The sequence below is a fragment of the Mustela erminea genome, chromosome 18, assembly GCF_009829155.1.
Source record: "Mustela erminea isolate mMusErm1 chromosome 18, mMusErm1.Pri, whole genome shotgun sequence".
NCBI classification, from domain to species: domain Eukaryota; kingdom Metazoa; phylum Chordata; class Mammalia; order Carnivora; family Mustelidae; genus Mustela; species Mustela erminea.
The window spans coordinates 40,842,708-40,857,568 of NC_045631.1; the positions used below are offsets into that span (position 1 = coordinate 40,842,708).

General features: G+C 39.1%; 2 protein-coding genes across 2 annotated transcripts; both read right to left on the minus strand.

The window, feature by feature from the left end:
- Window positions 1–626: 626 nt before the first annotated feature.
- LOC116578441 (keratin-associated protein 1-3-like) lies at window positions 627–1,171 on the minus strand. The gene has a single exon (XM_032322776.1). It carries the CDS (start codon window positions 1,143–1,145, stop codon window positions 627–629), a length of 519 nt encoding a protein of 172 aa, XP_032178667.1. The 5' UTR covers window positions 1,146–1,171.
- Window positions 1,172–8,155: 6,984 nt separating this feature from the next.
- On the minus strand, window positions 8,156–14,150 carry LOC116576926 (keratin-associated protein 1-5-like). Its single transcript, XM_032319480.1, has 2 exons — window positions 13,694–14,150; window positions 8,156–8,684 (listed from the first exon to the last, which is right to left on the minus strand). Exons 1-2 carry the CDS (start codon window positions 14,148–14,150, stop codon window positions 8,158–8,160), a joined length of 984 nt encoding a protein of 327 aa, XP_032175371.1. The 3' UTR covers window positions 8,156–8,157.
- Between the last annotated feature and the right edge of the window lie 711 nt (window positions 14,151–14,861).

Consider the following 14,861-nt stretch of genomic DNA (forward strand, 5'->3'; position numbering starts at 1 on the left):
CCTCAAAATTTTAGCCAAAAGTGATTTTACTGGCTTAGACCTAATCATAATAGGTTAGAACATTTTAGCTATTTGAATAAATACAAAGATTATTAAATGCATGGAGGATTTTATTAACTGATGGATTCAGCATAATGTAATTAGTATTTAATCTTTCTGGTTTAGAGTTTCTGTTTATGCTTTAGGATTATTATCAAAATGCAAATCCACTCTTCTTGAATTCCAGCTAAGGGTGGACAAACTTAGAGGTAGAAGGAAGAAAATAACTCAATTTGCTTTACACATTTAACATTTTATTTGAAATTAAGGGGATATTCAAGGAGAAATGTCTGAAAATAAGTGGGGATCAAGAGAAAGGGAGGAGACCAGAGATGTCACTGAAATGAAGAAATACCCCACCCTGGTGCCTTTTCAAGCAAGGCAGGATATCTAGATACTTTGACTGATACATGCTTTTAGCATGCTAGTTCAGCACATCTAAGAGGGTCCTGTCTAAGACTCATTATTTCTGAGTGGCTTAGAAACATCATGATACTAAGCATGAGAGTAAAATTGAACACTTCTTCAGAGATCAGAGCAGTTTGCTTAGCTTCTCCTTTCATTCTTTCTTAATCAGCAGCCTTGCTTTAGCAGGTGGGCTCACAGCAGGTGGGCTGGCAGCAGCTGGGCTGGCAGCAGTAGCAACAGCAGGCTGGGCGGCAGCAGGACTGTCCACAGTAGGATGGGCGGCAGCAGGGGGCCTGGGCATGGTGCAGCTGGCAGCAGGTTGGGGGCGTGCAGCTCACCACGCAGCAGGGGGGCAGGCAGGTATCCTCCACGCGGCAGTCAGGGCGGCACCACCTGACTCGGCAGCTCACAGCTCCGCAGCCACCCTCCTGGCCACCACCAGTGCCACAGCTGGTCCCACAGCAGCTGGGCTGGCAGCAGCTGGTCTGGCAGCAGGTTGGCTGGCAGCAGCTGGTCTGGCAGCAGGTTGGCTGGCAGCAGCTGGTCTGGCAGCAGGTTGGCTGGCAACAGCTGGTCCGGCAGCAGCTGGGCTGGCAGCAGCTGGTCTGGCAACAGCTGGGCTGGCAGCAGCTGGAGCCACAGTTCCCACTGGTGGCACAGGTGGGAAATCCACAGAAGCTAGTGGAGCAGCAGGCCATGGTCAGGACTTGGGATGAGAGTTGGGTTGCTAAGAGGTTTTTGAGCTTTGGCTGCACCTTCTACAGCTGGCCTTTTATATATTTCCTAGAGCTGCATATTTCCTTGACATTCAACATTGTTCGTTAATACCGCTTGCAAAGTAAGTCTCTGATTGGCTGATCCCTGAGTTGTTTAGAAAGTTATTAATAGCATTTCAATAACCTGCTTTGGTCATTATTCAATTAAGTCTCATTGTGTTTCTTCTTTGCCCTCTGGATCATTATGGAAGCCAATCAGAGCAACACCTCTTTATGCGAATCACATGAGAGACTAGAGTTGGGCCAACCCTGGCTTGCTTTGTCATACTTGTCCTTTGTTAACCTTTAGGCTGAGTTTGTCTAAACTGAGCATTTTCTTCCTAAGTGGTCACTTGGGACCAGGACTTCATAAATAGAATTTGTTCAGATTTGGAATGATTAACATTAGTGTCATCAAGACATGAGCTATCTAAATGAATCAGCATCCAAAAGCACTATGGCTTTCTAGGATCTGTCTGTGCAAGTTAGAGGATACAAGAGCTCTAACCAGTATTTTTACCTTTATCCATCCAATGGATTTTACCTTTATCCATTTCCAATTGAAATCCTTAATGACTTTTGCTGGTAGATTGTTTTCTCACTCTACTAATTAAAAATGTATGGTAGTATTGAATACATGTTTTAAACAAGTCAAACAAGTACACAGGCATATGAAGAAATTTAATATTTTCCTCTCTTCCCCAAAACACCCATCCCTTCCAAAACTAGTACTTCAGAAATAATAAGTATTAACAGTTGGGTACCTATTCGTTGACACCTTTTCCCCTGCTTTTGCAGACATAAACCAGCATAGATAGATAGATAGATAGAAAGATTGTTCATCTAGTTAAGTAAAAGTTGGGGTCTATATGTATTTTTTAAAAGTTTTAATTATAATAATATAATATAAAATTTACCATCTTAACTATTTAAGTGTACTGTTCACTGGTGTGAAGTACATTCACATTGGTGTGCAATCTCTAGAACTCTTTTTAACCTCCAAAACTGAAACTCATTGTCCGTTAAAGAACCTTTCCATTCTGTCCTCCCTAGGCCTTTGGTAATCACTTTTTCACTCTTTGTATTGATGAATTTGACCAAACTAGGTGTCTCCAGTAAGTGGAATCCTACATACATCTTTTTAATGAATGGCTTATTTCACTTAGCATACTGTCCTCAAGATTCATCCATGTTTAGAATGTATCAGAATTTCCTTCCTTTTTTAGGCTGAATAATATTCCATTGTATGTATACAGCATGATTTGTTTATCCATTAATTCACTGATGGACCTTGGGCCCGTTTCCAACCGTTTGGGTATTATGATTAATATAACCATGAATGTGGGTGTACAGATATCTCTTCAAATTCATACTCTCAATTCTTTTGGCTATATTCCTAGAAGTGGAATTGCTAGATCACATGGTAATTCTGTTTTCAGTTTTTTGGGTAACTGCCATACTGTTTCCCATAGTGGCTGCACATTTCCACCAACAGTGGAATTTCTTTACATCCTTGCCAACACTCTTTGGGTTTTTTGAGTGTAGGGATTCTAGTGGGTATGATTATATGTTATTGTTGTTTTGATTTGCATTTTTATAATGACTGTTGATATGAAACCTTTTTTCAAGTGCTTGTTGGCTGTTTATCTTTTTTGGAGAAATGTCCATTCATGTTCTTTGCCCAATTTTTAATTGATGTTGAGTTGTAGGACTTCTTCATATATTCTCGATATTAGCTTCTTATCAGATATATGATTTGAAAATCTTTGTCCCATTCTCTAGATTGAATTTTCATTTTGTTCATTGGTCCTGTGATGCACAGAAGTTTTTAATTTGATATAGTTCAATATCTGTGTTTTTAATTTTTGTTCTATATGTTTTTGGTGTCATATCCAAGAAATCACTGCCAAATCCAGTGTTATGGAAAACACATGTCTCCCTGTGTTTTCTTCTAAGAGTTTTACAGTTTTATCTCCTAACTTTAGGTTTTAAAATCTGTCTTCTGTTAATTTTTGTGTATGGTGTGATGTAAGAGCCCACCTTCATTGTTTTGCATGTGGATATCCACTTTTCCCAGCACCATTTGTTGAAAAGACTGTCCTTTCTCACAAGGATCTTGTGAATGATCTTGACACTCCTGTTGAAAATTATTTGAATGTATATGTAAAGGTTTCTCTCTAGGCTCTTTCTTTTATTCCATTTGTCTATAGGACTGCTGTTATGCCAGTACCATGCTGTTTTGATTACTGTAGCTTTGTAATCTAGTTGGAAATCAGGAAGTATGATGTCTCCAGCTTTGTGCCTTTTTCTCAAGATTGATTTGGCTATTGAGAGTCTTTTGTAGTTCCATACAGATTTTCAGATTTTTTTCTCTATTTCTGTGAAAAATACCATTGGAATTTTTATAGGGATTGTAGTGAATCTGTAAATTGCTTTGAGTAGTATGACATTTTAACAGTACTGATTCTCCTAATTCATGAGCATGGAATACCTTTTCATTTATTTGTACCTTCTTTAATTTCTTTCAACAATGTCTCTTAGTTTTCAGTATACAGATCTTTCATCTCCTTGGTTAAATTTACTCCTAAGTATTTTATTCTTTTTTGATGCTGTTATAAATGGAATTGTTTTCTTAATTTTCTTTCTTTTTTTGATTTATCTTTATTATTATTTTTAGAGAAAGAGAATGAGAGGGAGAGCAGCAGGGAGAAGAAGAGGGAGTGAGAGAGAACCTTAGGCTAGCTTCATGCCCATTGTGAGGCCTGATGTAAGGCTCAGTCTCACGACCCTGAGATCATGACCTGAGCCAAAATCAAGAATTTGACACTTAACTAACTAAGCCACCCAGGCCCTCTTAATTTTTCTCTGATAGATTGTTGTTAGTATATAGAAATGCAGCTGATTTTTTTTTATATATCTTGCAACTCTACTGAATTTGTTGATTAGTTCTAAACATTTTCTTCTTTCTTTCTTTCTTTCTTTCTTTCTTTCTTTCTTTCTTTCTTTCTTTCTTGTGGAGTCTTTGGGGTTTTCTATAGATCATGTCATCTGCAAGAAGAGACAGTTTTACTTTTTTCTTATTTGGATGCTGTTTACTTCTTTTTCTTGTCTAATTGCTTTAGCTGGGACTTCCAGTGTGATAAGAAATAGAATAGATAAAAGTGGGCAACCTTCTCTTTTTCTTAATCTTAGAGGAAAAGCTTTCAGTCTTTTACCACTGTGTATGATATTATTGTGGGCTTTCATATATGGCTTTTACCAGGCTTATGTACTTTCCTTCTATTCCTAGTTTGTTGAGTGTTTTTGTTTTCTGTTTGTTTTTTTTTTAATTATGAAAGCATGTTGAATTTCATCACTTTTTCTCCATCTATTGAGATAATCATGTGTTTTCCCCCCTTTATTCTGTTATGCGATGTATTATATTCATTGATTTTTTTTTTGTCTGTTGAACCATTCTTGCATTCTAGGATAAAATCCCATTAGGTCGTGGTGTGTAATCTTTTCAATGTACTGTTGAATTCTGTTTGGTAGTATTTTATTGAGGACTATTGTATCAATATTCATCAGGGATATTGGTCTCTAGTTTTATCTTCTGTAGTGTCTTTGGCTTTGGTATCAGGGTAATGCTAGCCTCATAGAGTGAGTTTGGAAGTGTTCCCTCTTTAATTTGTTAGAAGAGTTAGAGGATGATTGATTTTTAACTATTCTTTAAACGTTTGGTGAAGTTTACCAGTGAAGCTTCTGGTACTGGGATTTTATTTGTTGGGAGGTTTTTTTTATTACTGATTTAATCTCCTCACTAAATCTGTTTAGATTTTCTATTTCTTCATGATTCAGTTTTGATACATTATGTGATTCTAGGAATTTATCCATTTTTTTAAAAGATTTTATTTATTTTATTTGACAGACAAAGATTACAAGTAGGCAGAGAGGCAGGCAGAGAGAGGGGAAGGGAAGCAGGCTCCCTGCTAAGCAGAGAGCCCGATGCGGGCCTCGATCCCAGGACCCTCAGATCATGACCTGAGCCGAAGGCAGCGGCTTAACCCACTGAGCCACCCAGGCGCCCCTAGGAATTTATCCATTTTATCTAGCTTATCTATTTTTTTAGCCTATCCCATATGTATTAGTTATTCTTTTAAATAGCTATGCACTATTCCAGAGTGTGATCATACCACAGTCTATTCAGTCATCCCCCTATTGACAAATCCACAAGTACTTTTAGTTTGTGCTTTTGAATTAAAGAGGTCATAGAATTTTAAGCTAAAAGGGATTTTAAAGGAGTCCAGCTTTAGGTGATTATGAGAACTAAATTAAGCTAATAGAACTAAACAGGCTTCTCAAACAGGTTCTACCAACAAGTGTATTCTGTGACCTCAGAATACTTAATCCCCCTGAACATTGTTTTTTTTCATCTGTAAAATGAGATGATCTCTCAGACACTACAGGGCTAAAATTATATAATTGCTCTTCCAGATCATTCATTCCTTAAGGCATGATCTGCTATGTCTGATTCATTTTGGTATTCTACATAGTGCCTTCTGCACGATCTTGAATATAGGCACTCAGTAAAGGCTTGTTGAATCAAGGAAGGAATGAATGATTGGCAGTGTATTGTAATGATAAGTAGCCAGATTTGCATTTTACCCAAGTCACCTGTCATTTTATTTTATACTTTTTTCTCAGCAGGAGCTCTTAGGTAGTGATACCTGAATGTGGTCAGTAGTTAAAGAAACAAGAGGACAAAACATGTTTCCATTTTTGTTCTGTTGTTCAAGGGTGTCTTCTAGGTTGGATCAGGTCTCTAGAAGAAATGTTGGGGAAACTGATTCTTTGCTTACATGTTATCTTTTATTCATGCTTTCTAATTTCTTGACTTCCTAACTCTTTTTTTTTAAATATTTATTTATTTATTTTTAATTTATTTTTTATTTTCAGCATAACAGTATTCATTATTTTTTCACCACACCCAGTGCTCCATGCAATCTGTGCCCTCTATAATACCCACCACCTGATACCCCAACCTCCCACCCACCACCGCCACTTCAAACCCCTCAGATTGTTTTTCAGAGTCCATAGTCTCTCATGATTCACCTCCCCTTCCAATTTCCCCCAATTCCCTTCTCCTCTCTAACTCCCCATGTCCTCCATGCTATTCCATTAACTCTTTAATGAATTAAGTATTGTAATCTTCACCAAAGTAATATATTTTTTTAAGATTTTATTTATTCATTTGACAGAGTAGAGACACAGTGAGAGAGGGAACACAAGCAGGGGGAGTGGGAGAGGGAGAAGCAGCCTTCCTGTCTAGCAGGGAGCCCTATACGGGGCTCAATCTCCATACCCTGGGATCATTACCTGAGGTGAAGGCAGCCACTTAAGGACTGAGCCACCCAGGCGCCCCATTAACCAAAGCAATATTTTTAATGAAAAAGAATTATCTTCAGCTCCCTCCAGTTCTTTTTTTTTTAAAGATTTATTTATTTTAGAGGGAGAGGCGGAAGGGAAGAGGGGAAGAGAGAGAGGGAGAGAAGAAGCAGAGTGGAGGGGCCACAGGAGAGGGAGAAAGAGGCCATAGTAGACTCTGAGCTAAGCCTAGAGCTTAGTCCCATGACCCCGAGATCACAACCTGAGCTGAAACCAAGAATCAGTTGCTCAACTGACCACGAGGCCCTGGCTCCCTCCAGTTCTGAGTCCGAGAAAACACAAATTAATCTTGATCCTTGTCTGAAAACTACCCAGATTCATGAAGTATTTCGTAATGCTGTGTTTAAATCTGTGTGCATTCTGGTGTGCCAGGTTAGTGTCTGTCCTGAGCTTAGGTCATGATCCCGGGATCCGGGTCCTGGGATCGAGGCCTACATCAGGCTAGGAGCCTGCTTCTCCTCTCTCTGCTTGCTGCTACCCTTTCTTGTGCTCTCCCTCTCTGTCAAATAAATAAATAAATATGTATAAGTTCACTGTATGTATTTTTTCATTTGTTGTGTATTATGTATGCATACATGTGTGTGTATATATAATAAATACATGTATTTCTAAGTGAAAATTTTAAACCAAATTAGTTACATTATTATCTTCACTTTCAGTTTAGAAATGGGAAAAGTTAAATCCTCCATCTAACTAAAGGCATATTTCCTCAGAGAGCCTTCTGCAACTTGTAGCTTTCTTGCTTTACTCTGCAAAGCTATGTATAAATGGAAGAGTGTAATATATTAGCCTTATATTCCCAGGGTTTGAAGATTGCGTGAAAGAGCATTCCTTTAACAGACTTAAAAAAATACATCATATTCTGGCTCTGGATTCAGAGTTCCTGGCTTCTGTAACTTTCTGGTTATAAAAGTACTTTATGAGGTCAGGATATGGAAATAGAGCCTGTGCCACTTCTGAGGCCCTTTATAACTGCCTTTGCTCTATCTTTCTCTGGGGATTAACCTCCATTAGATCTGATAAAATTTCCTCGAAATAATTGTGGTATAGCAAAGGTAGACTAAAATCTTTTGTGGCTTTTTATGAAATATGTATCACAAACACATTCAATGAAGAGAAAGAGATATGTTTGCTGCACCAAATAGATATAATTTAATAAGCGTTGGTATATTATTCCTCTTTCATAAAAAGTGCAGTTTGCAGAAAGGTGGAGTATAGGAGGTAAATATAGGAGAGATGATTCTTCTGTGGCATCGGTGACACTGAGTCACAGAGTAGATTCAAATGTGTGCTGAAGCAATTTCTTGAGTTAAGTTTGTATTTTGGCAGCATCATTGGGGTGATCAAGGTCTTTCCGGAATTGAATGGAATTAGATAGGTCTGTGAGGCCCAAATATTTGGTATCCCCCACAACAAAAACCAAATAAAAATTCAAGAATTTGTTAGCCATCCATGGGTGCTAGAAGAGATAATTAGTTCATGAATTGATTTGGAGGTTGAAACTTCAAATCAGAAATCAGCAGGCTTGCTTTTAGCAGGTGGGCTCACAGCAGGTGGGCTGGCAGCAGCTGGGCTGGCAACAGTAACAGCAGCAGGCTGGGCGGCAGCAGGACTGTCCACAGTAGGATGGGCGGCAGCAGGGGGCCTGGGCATGGTGCAGCTGGCAGCAGGTTGGGGGTGTGCAGCTCACCACGCAGCAGGGGGGCAGGCAGGTGTCCTCCACGCGGCAGTCAGGGCGGCACCACCTGACTCGGCAGCTCACAGCTCCGCAGCCACCCTCCTGGCCACCACCAGTGCCACAGCTGGTCCCACAGCAGCTGGGCTGGCAGCAGCTGGTCTGGCAGCAGGTTGGCTGGCAGCCGCTGGTCTGGCAGCAGGTTGGCTGGCAGCAGCTGGTCTGGCAGCAGGTTGGCTGGCAGCAGCTGGTCTGGCAGCAGCTGGGCTGGCAGCTGCTGGTCTGGCAACAGCTGGGCTGGCAGCAGCTGGAGCCACAGTTCCCACTGGTGGCACAGGTGGGAAATCCACAGAAGCTAGTGGAGCAGCAGGCCATGGTCAGGACTGAGGTTGAGAGTTGGGTTGCTAAGAGAAGTTTTTGAGTTTTGGTGGTGACTTCCACATCAGGCCTTTTATAAGCCTTGACTAGCTATGATTTACATAATTCTCAAAATCTCTTCCTTGTTTGTGTATAAATAATTTGTCTCTGAATAATAATTGCCCTATTCCTGAGTTATTTGTTCAACTTCTGAAAGCTTTTATAAGTTCATTTTATTTGGTCTTCAATTAAGATTCTTTACCACAGTCAAGTAGTCATTGGCGTTCCCTGGGTACATAACACAAATGCCCCATATTTGTTAAAATTTGGTGATTACCTTAAGAATAATTGATGCCTCACCTTTAAGGAATGTTGTATTACTCAGTGTTGACTCTGATAATCGCGCTCTTGGGTCTCACATGACAGTTTAATTCCCAGCAATGTGGTTCCAATGTCAACTACTGCCTCTTTATCTTTTTCATCTTCAATCTATGAGGCGAAGTGATCCAGCTGGCCAGAAAGGGATGCTATTTTGGGGGACTGAGGAATGTGGATGAATTGTTACTAATCACAATTTCTGGAGCACTTTGGTGCAAATGGTTCTGACTGCTTTGCATTTATCAGTTCATTTAATTTTTTACTGCAGTCATATGAGCCATGCCTATAGCTACTTCCATCATCCAAGTAAGGAAACAGCCTCAAGCAGATTTACGTCTCTTGCCCAGGTTCACAGCAACAAGTGGTGAATTTGAAATTTGAATTTACATCATCTGACTCCAGACTGAATTCTATTCAACCACTGCAGTTAGTACTCTGTTTTCCATATAAGCAATTGTTGTAGAGAAAATCAAAGGGTAAAAGAAAGATGTAAAAATTTGTTCACTTTCAAACTTTTTAGAGTCCAGGGAAGAAAGGCAGAGCTTTGGATGAGTAATAACACTACTTATTAGGACTTCTCTGGAAATTTTTGGTGTTTTTTTTTTTAACTCCATAATCACGTTTTGAGAAAAATCTCAAGTGCTTTTAAAATGGTTAATCTATTTGACTTGAGACTTCATCTAAACTTTGGTATTAGGATGTCTTCTGTATTTAAATATCCTTAACTGCATAAAAATGACAGTGTATTAACACTGGAGCACATGACACACTATGGTGTGTTAGATCAGCAGCTTGCAGTTTACTGTGCATATTAGGAACTAGTCCAACTCGTTGAAAGTTAGTATAATTTGAGACAACTGATGAGGGTGAAGATGAAATTTTTGTGTAGGTACAATGAAAGGTGACCTGGCTTTCATTGAGTACGGATTATATTGTAGGGAAATGGAAGTTAAAATACCACATACAGAGTTTGAATCAGAATACCAAGTTTTAGTTCTGCTTCTCCAGAAATGACAGCTTTGAGTTAAGATCATAACTCTTCTCAAATCAGAATTAAGACGTTTTCAAATCCCACATCAAATGTGAGTTAAAAGATATGTGAGTTTTTTGCCTCCTCTCCTTAAGCAAATCTACCACACAGATTCTTTGATAAGCTGATTTATTTATTTATTTATTTACCTTGGATGTTTGGAACATGTAGATTTATCACCATTACAATCTCCCGGAGCTACTTCATTCATATTTAAATTCAGTAGAATCTTTTATTTTGACAAATGATAAATAATAAAAACATTTATCTCCCCTTGCAAAAATTTAGATGTTTGAGGAATTGAAATACTTCCTGGTAAGGGCACTGGACATAGTGGTATTGTCTTTTAGGTCTCCGTTTCTGGCTTTTCTGGTGTGGCACTGTTTATAGCATCTCCCTTGGTGCAAAACTTAACTCAGTTTTCTGTTTCTGGTCTTTTGTTGCCCTCAGAGAATTATTAGGTGTTTTAGATGGAGTTCTCCAGAGAAACAGAACCAGTAGGATAAATATAAAAATATGTAGGAAGAGATTTATTGTGAAGGATTGGTTCACACAAATAGGGAACCTGAGAAGTCCACCAAGAGCACTGAAGTCTGAGGGCAGGAGAGGATGGATGTCCAGCTTAGGCCACAGAACAGTTGTTACTTTCTCTGCCTTTTTGTTCTATTTGGGGTCTCAAAGGATTGGATGATACCCACCCACATTGCTGAAAGCCCAGGTTCTTTACTCATTCTACAGATGCATATACTAATTCCTTCTGTAAACACGTTCACAGACACACAGAAAAAATGTTCTACCAGCTATCTGGGGATTCCTTAAGCTAGTCAAGTTGTTACATAAGATTAATCCATCACATAAGGTATGACACTTAAATTTGAGAATTCTGTTCTTCTGCCATAGACTAATCTGAATATTCTCTTATCTTCCCTAAGTAAGTCAAGAAAATAAAAATTATTTCCTCTATCACTTAAATCTATTTCTTCTTGATTGGTTTTCATACAAATGGAGTAAGAAGTTATAGTCCTTTGTGATGTTTCGCTGTGTAGATTTTTCAGACTTGTTTAAAGGCTGGAATTCCCCATCTGTGGTCTTCTTTGAGAAAAGAATGCCAGGAACTTTACATTTAAAAAAGTATTTTATTACTATGCATATTCTCTTTGGTTTTCATTACTTCATTTAAGCAACGGGGCCCAGACCCAATAATACCATTTGGAGAAAGGATGTGTTTGTCTCTTATTATTGAATATTTGCCTTCTGTTTATAGATACTAATATTTGAGTTATTTTTCTTTAAGAGATCAAGGTTCTGGGTTTTTTAGTGTAAATTTTGGGGTGTCTCTCAATTCCTTAAAGTCCATTTTACTAGTTCTTTAATTCAGCTGCTTCTGCCTTACTTAGGTTCCTGAGTGATAAGACGTGGTTTATATACCAAAGAGTTGAACATCCCCAGCTTTTTATTCTAAATCAGGTAATAAGATTTTTTCTCTGAATGTCAACCTGGCTCTTTCGGGTCTAATCTGAAGCCTTCTAAATCAAAGGTACAGCAAACCTAAGTCTTCCTAATCTGTTGGAAGATAAGAGAGTGATATATGAGGGGCACAATATTGAACAAGTTTTAGACACATTGTGTATGAATATGTAGGTTTCCCCTGTTGGGGGGCTTTGTCCCCTCAGAAGTTGGAGAATCTTCTTCACAAAAAGATGCGCAAGCTCAGTAAGCTGTGTATTCTTCAGACTATGTCTACTTAAAGGGGGTGACTTTTTCTAATTCTGGTGAAGTCGTGCTAGTGGAGACAGCATCCCTTTGACTTAGTTTTTGAGTTGAGGTGAAATTCACATAACATATATTAAACCATTTTAAAATGTACAGTTGAGGGGTGCCTGGGTGGCTCAATGGATTAAAGCCTCTGCCTTTGGCTTAGGTCATGATCCCAGGGTTCTGGGATTGAGCCCCACATTGGGCTCTCTGCTCAGCAGGGAGCCTGCTTCCTCCTCTCTCTGCCTGCCTCTCTGTCTACTTGTGATCTCTGTCAAATAAATAAATAAAATCTTTAAAAAATGTACAATTGAGTGGCGTTTAGTGCATCCATAATGTTTTACAACCACCATTCCTGTCTCTAGTTTAGAAGCTTTTTCATCACCTTAGAAGAATCCCTAATAATCTTGAGTAATCACTCCCCTTCCCCCTTTATCTCCAGCCACTGGTTTACCACTTTGATTTTAAAATCAAAGATTTTATCCATTAAAAGGGAAGTTCTTAGTAGGTGTTTTTTTTTTTTTTTTTTTTTAAATTTTATCCTTGCTTCATTCTAGAACTCTGTCTGGAGATTAGAATAAGAATGGGCATGGTGAATGCCAGATCATGCTCCTTTAAATCCATTCCTGTAGTGAATATTTATTTTCTACTTAACAATACATGAAACAACTATATAGATGTTATAGAAACATTAGTTGGAATTTCCTTTCATCATTTTCCAAAGTATATTTTGAGGAATACTAGTGTTACAGGATGTCAATTGGTAATAAATGAGTGGAAGATTCTCTAAATCAGTTTGGGAGTAATAGTTATAGAGCTTTCTTTAATGTTCTAATGTGCTTTGTAAACCTTCAAGATGGTGAAAATATATGCAACGTATTTGACCATTGAACACTTTTTCCCTGTTGTGCATCTGAAGAGTCTGTCAGTGCATTGCCTGTTTAGGAAATAATCTGTCCAATGCCTGGGAGAGATGTTGTAAGCAATGGAAGTCAGTTCTTTCATTTTCCAGGCTTTCTGAACTGGTGCTCAGGCAGGCGAAGGGTCTTGCTCAAGAATCCATGGATTCGTAGTTACAAAGTGAGAACAAGAACTCGGGATGTCTTTACATTTTATGCTGATATTTTGAAATCTTGTGTTTATTGTCTTTCCGATTATGTATTACCCATTTATACCCTTGGTAATTCAAAGAATTGTACACAGAGTCATATGTGAATGAAATGAATAGATTTGGCAACACCTCAAGAAGCTAAATGACATAAAAATTCCTTTTTGTAAAGCTGATCTTCTGGAACACCTAGCCCACCAGTTGCACATGTGAGGACCTTGGAAAATAATTTCTAAATACTGATAGATTCTTTTAATCATACATTCTGGCTGCAGAATATTGGGCCACTTAATGTTAAAACAAAGGAAAACCGTCTTTTAAAGACCTTTATAAAAGGACAAAAATAAAGACCAACCATACTGCCATACCACAGTTAGTTAGATTTTGAGAAATCCAAGTACCCCGATAGCAATAAAAAATTCCAATGAAAAGAAAGCTCCAACCATGACTTTATCACTGAAGAATAAAATTTTATTAAATCCCAAATCTAATGAGCTGTTGAACTATTTCAGATGATATTTATAGTAAAGTTTTACATATTCCTCTTAACCTCTGGACTTCTATTCATATCCAGGTTTATGAAATATTTTTGGTTTTTGATTATAAATTCACATTTCATGAAAATTATATAGCCATGTGACAAGAGTTCGCAAGATGGGTTATGAGTATTGGAGCTCAGAAGTTTGTTGGGACTCTACATTGGCTCATTTAGAAGTGCCAGTTTCTCAGGATTCCTTTAGAAGGTGTTCAGCAGGTTGGCTCACAGCAGGTGGGCTGGCAGCAGCTGGGCTGGCAACAGTAGCAGCAGCAGGCTGGGCGGCAGCAGGACTGTCCACAGTAGGATGGGCGGCAGCAGGGGGCCTGGGCATGGTGCAGCTGGCAGCAGGTTGGGGGCGTGCAGCTCACCACGCAGCAGGGGGGCAGGCAGGTATCCTCCACGCGGCAGTCAGGGCGGCACCACCTGACTCGGCAGCTCACAGCTCCGCAGCCACCCTCCTGGCCACCACCAGTGCCACAGCTGGTCCCACAGCAGCTGGGCTGGCAGCAGCTGGGCTGGCAGCAGGTTGGCTGGCAACAGCTGGTCTGGCAGCAGGTTGGCTGGCAGCAGCTAGGCTGGCAGCAGCTGGTCTGGCAACAGCTGGGCTGGCAGCAGCTGGAGCCACAGTTCCCACTGGTGGCGCAGGTGGGAAATCCACAGAAGCTAGTGGAGCAGCAGGCCATGTCAGGAACTCGGCTGAGAGTTGGTTTGCTTGGTGGAGTTTCTGGGTTAGAGCTGCTTATTTCACTTGGGCCTTTTATAGGTCTTGGCTAGTTCCTGTGTTTGTGATGGGCAGCATTTTTACCTTGTTACTCTTTAAACAAGCTTTTCCAGAGTCCTTTGATTGTTCAAATATTGAGTTATTTTAAATGCATTTCAGATTGGTTTTTCCTTATTGCTCAGCTAATGCTCACTAAATGTTTTTGTCCTTGGTAGAAATGTTGTTTCATTTCCAAACAATGCTATAATTTCTCCTCAAGTCTCAGCTTCCATTCTGCATTTACAATCATATCACCTGACAAAGTGACTCTCACTCATAAGATAATGTGAATTTTTAGGGTCATATTCACCAGACTCAAGTTTCCAGAGAAAAATTATTAACAACTGATTGTCTTTTATGTAAGACTGTCTTTGTATTTTTTGATTAATAAGATTATAGTCCCTACAGTCAGCCAGATAAAAACTCTGATAAACTTCACATTCATAGAAATTCATAGATTTTTCCAGAAACTGGATCTCTCCAATTGCCATGATCTCTCCTGAACTTCACACATTTAGACATCAGAATATATCACTGAGGAAGATCTGTAGAACAAAAATGGTTCCGTTCCAATTTATTGTGGATATTTTATTAGCATGAATTTAAAAGGTTAAAATTCATAGCCAATAATTAG

Bases quoted from the DNA above. Each gene is read 5' to 3' on its own strand.
- LOC116578441 (XM_032322776.1), bottom strand. From the start codon at position 1,145: ATGGCCTGCTGCTCCACTAGCTTCTGTGGATTTCCCACCTGTGCCACC.
- LOC116576926 (XM_032319480.1), bottom strand. From the start codon at position 14,150: ATGGCCTGCTGCTCCACTAGCTTCTGTGGATTTCCCACCTGCGCCACC. The intron at 8,685-13,693 runs GTGAGCCAACCT...TCTCAACCTCAG, and splicing joins CTGCTGCCAGCCCACCTGCT to TCCTGACCATGGCCTGCTGC.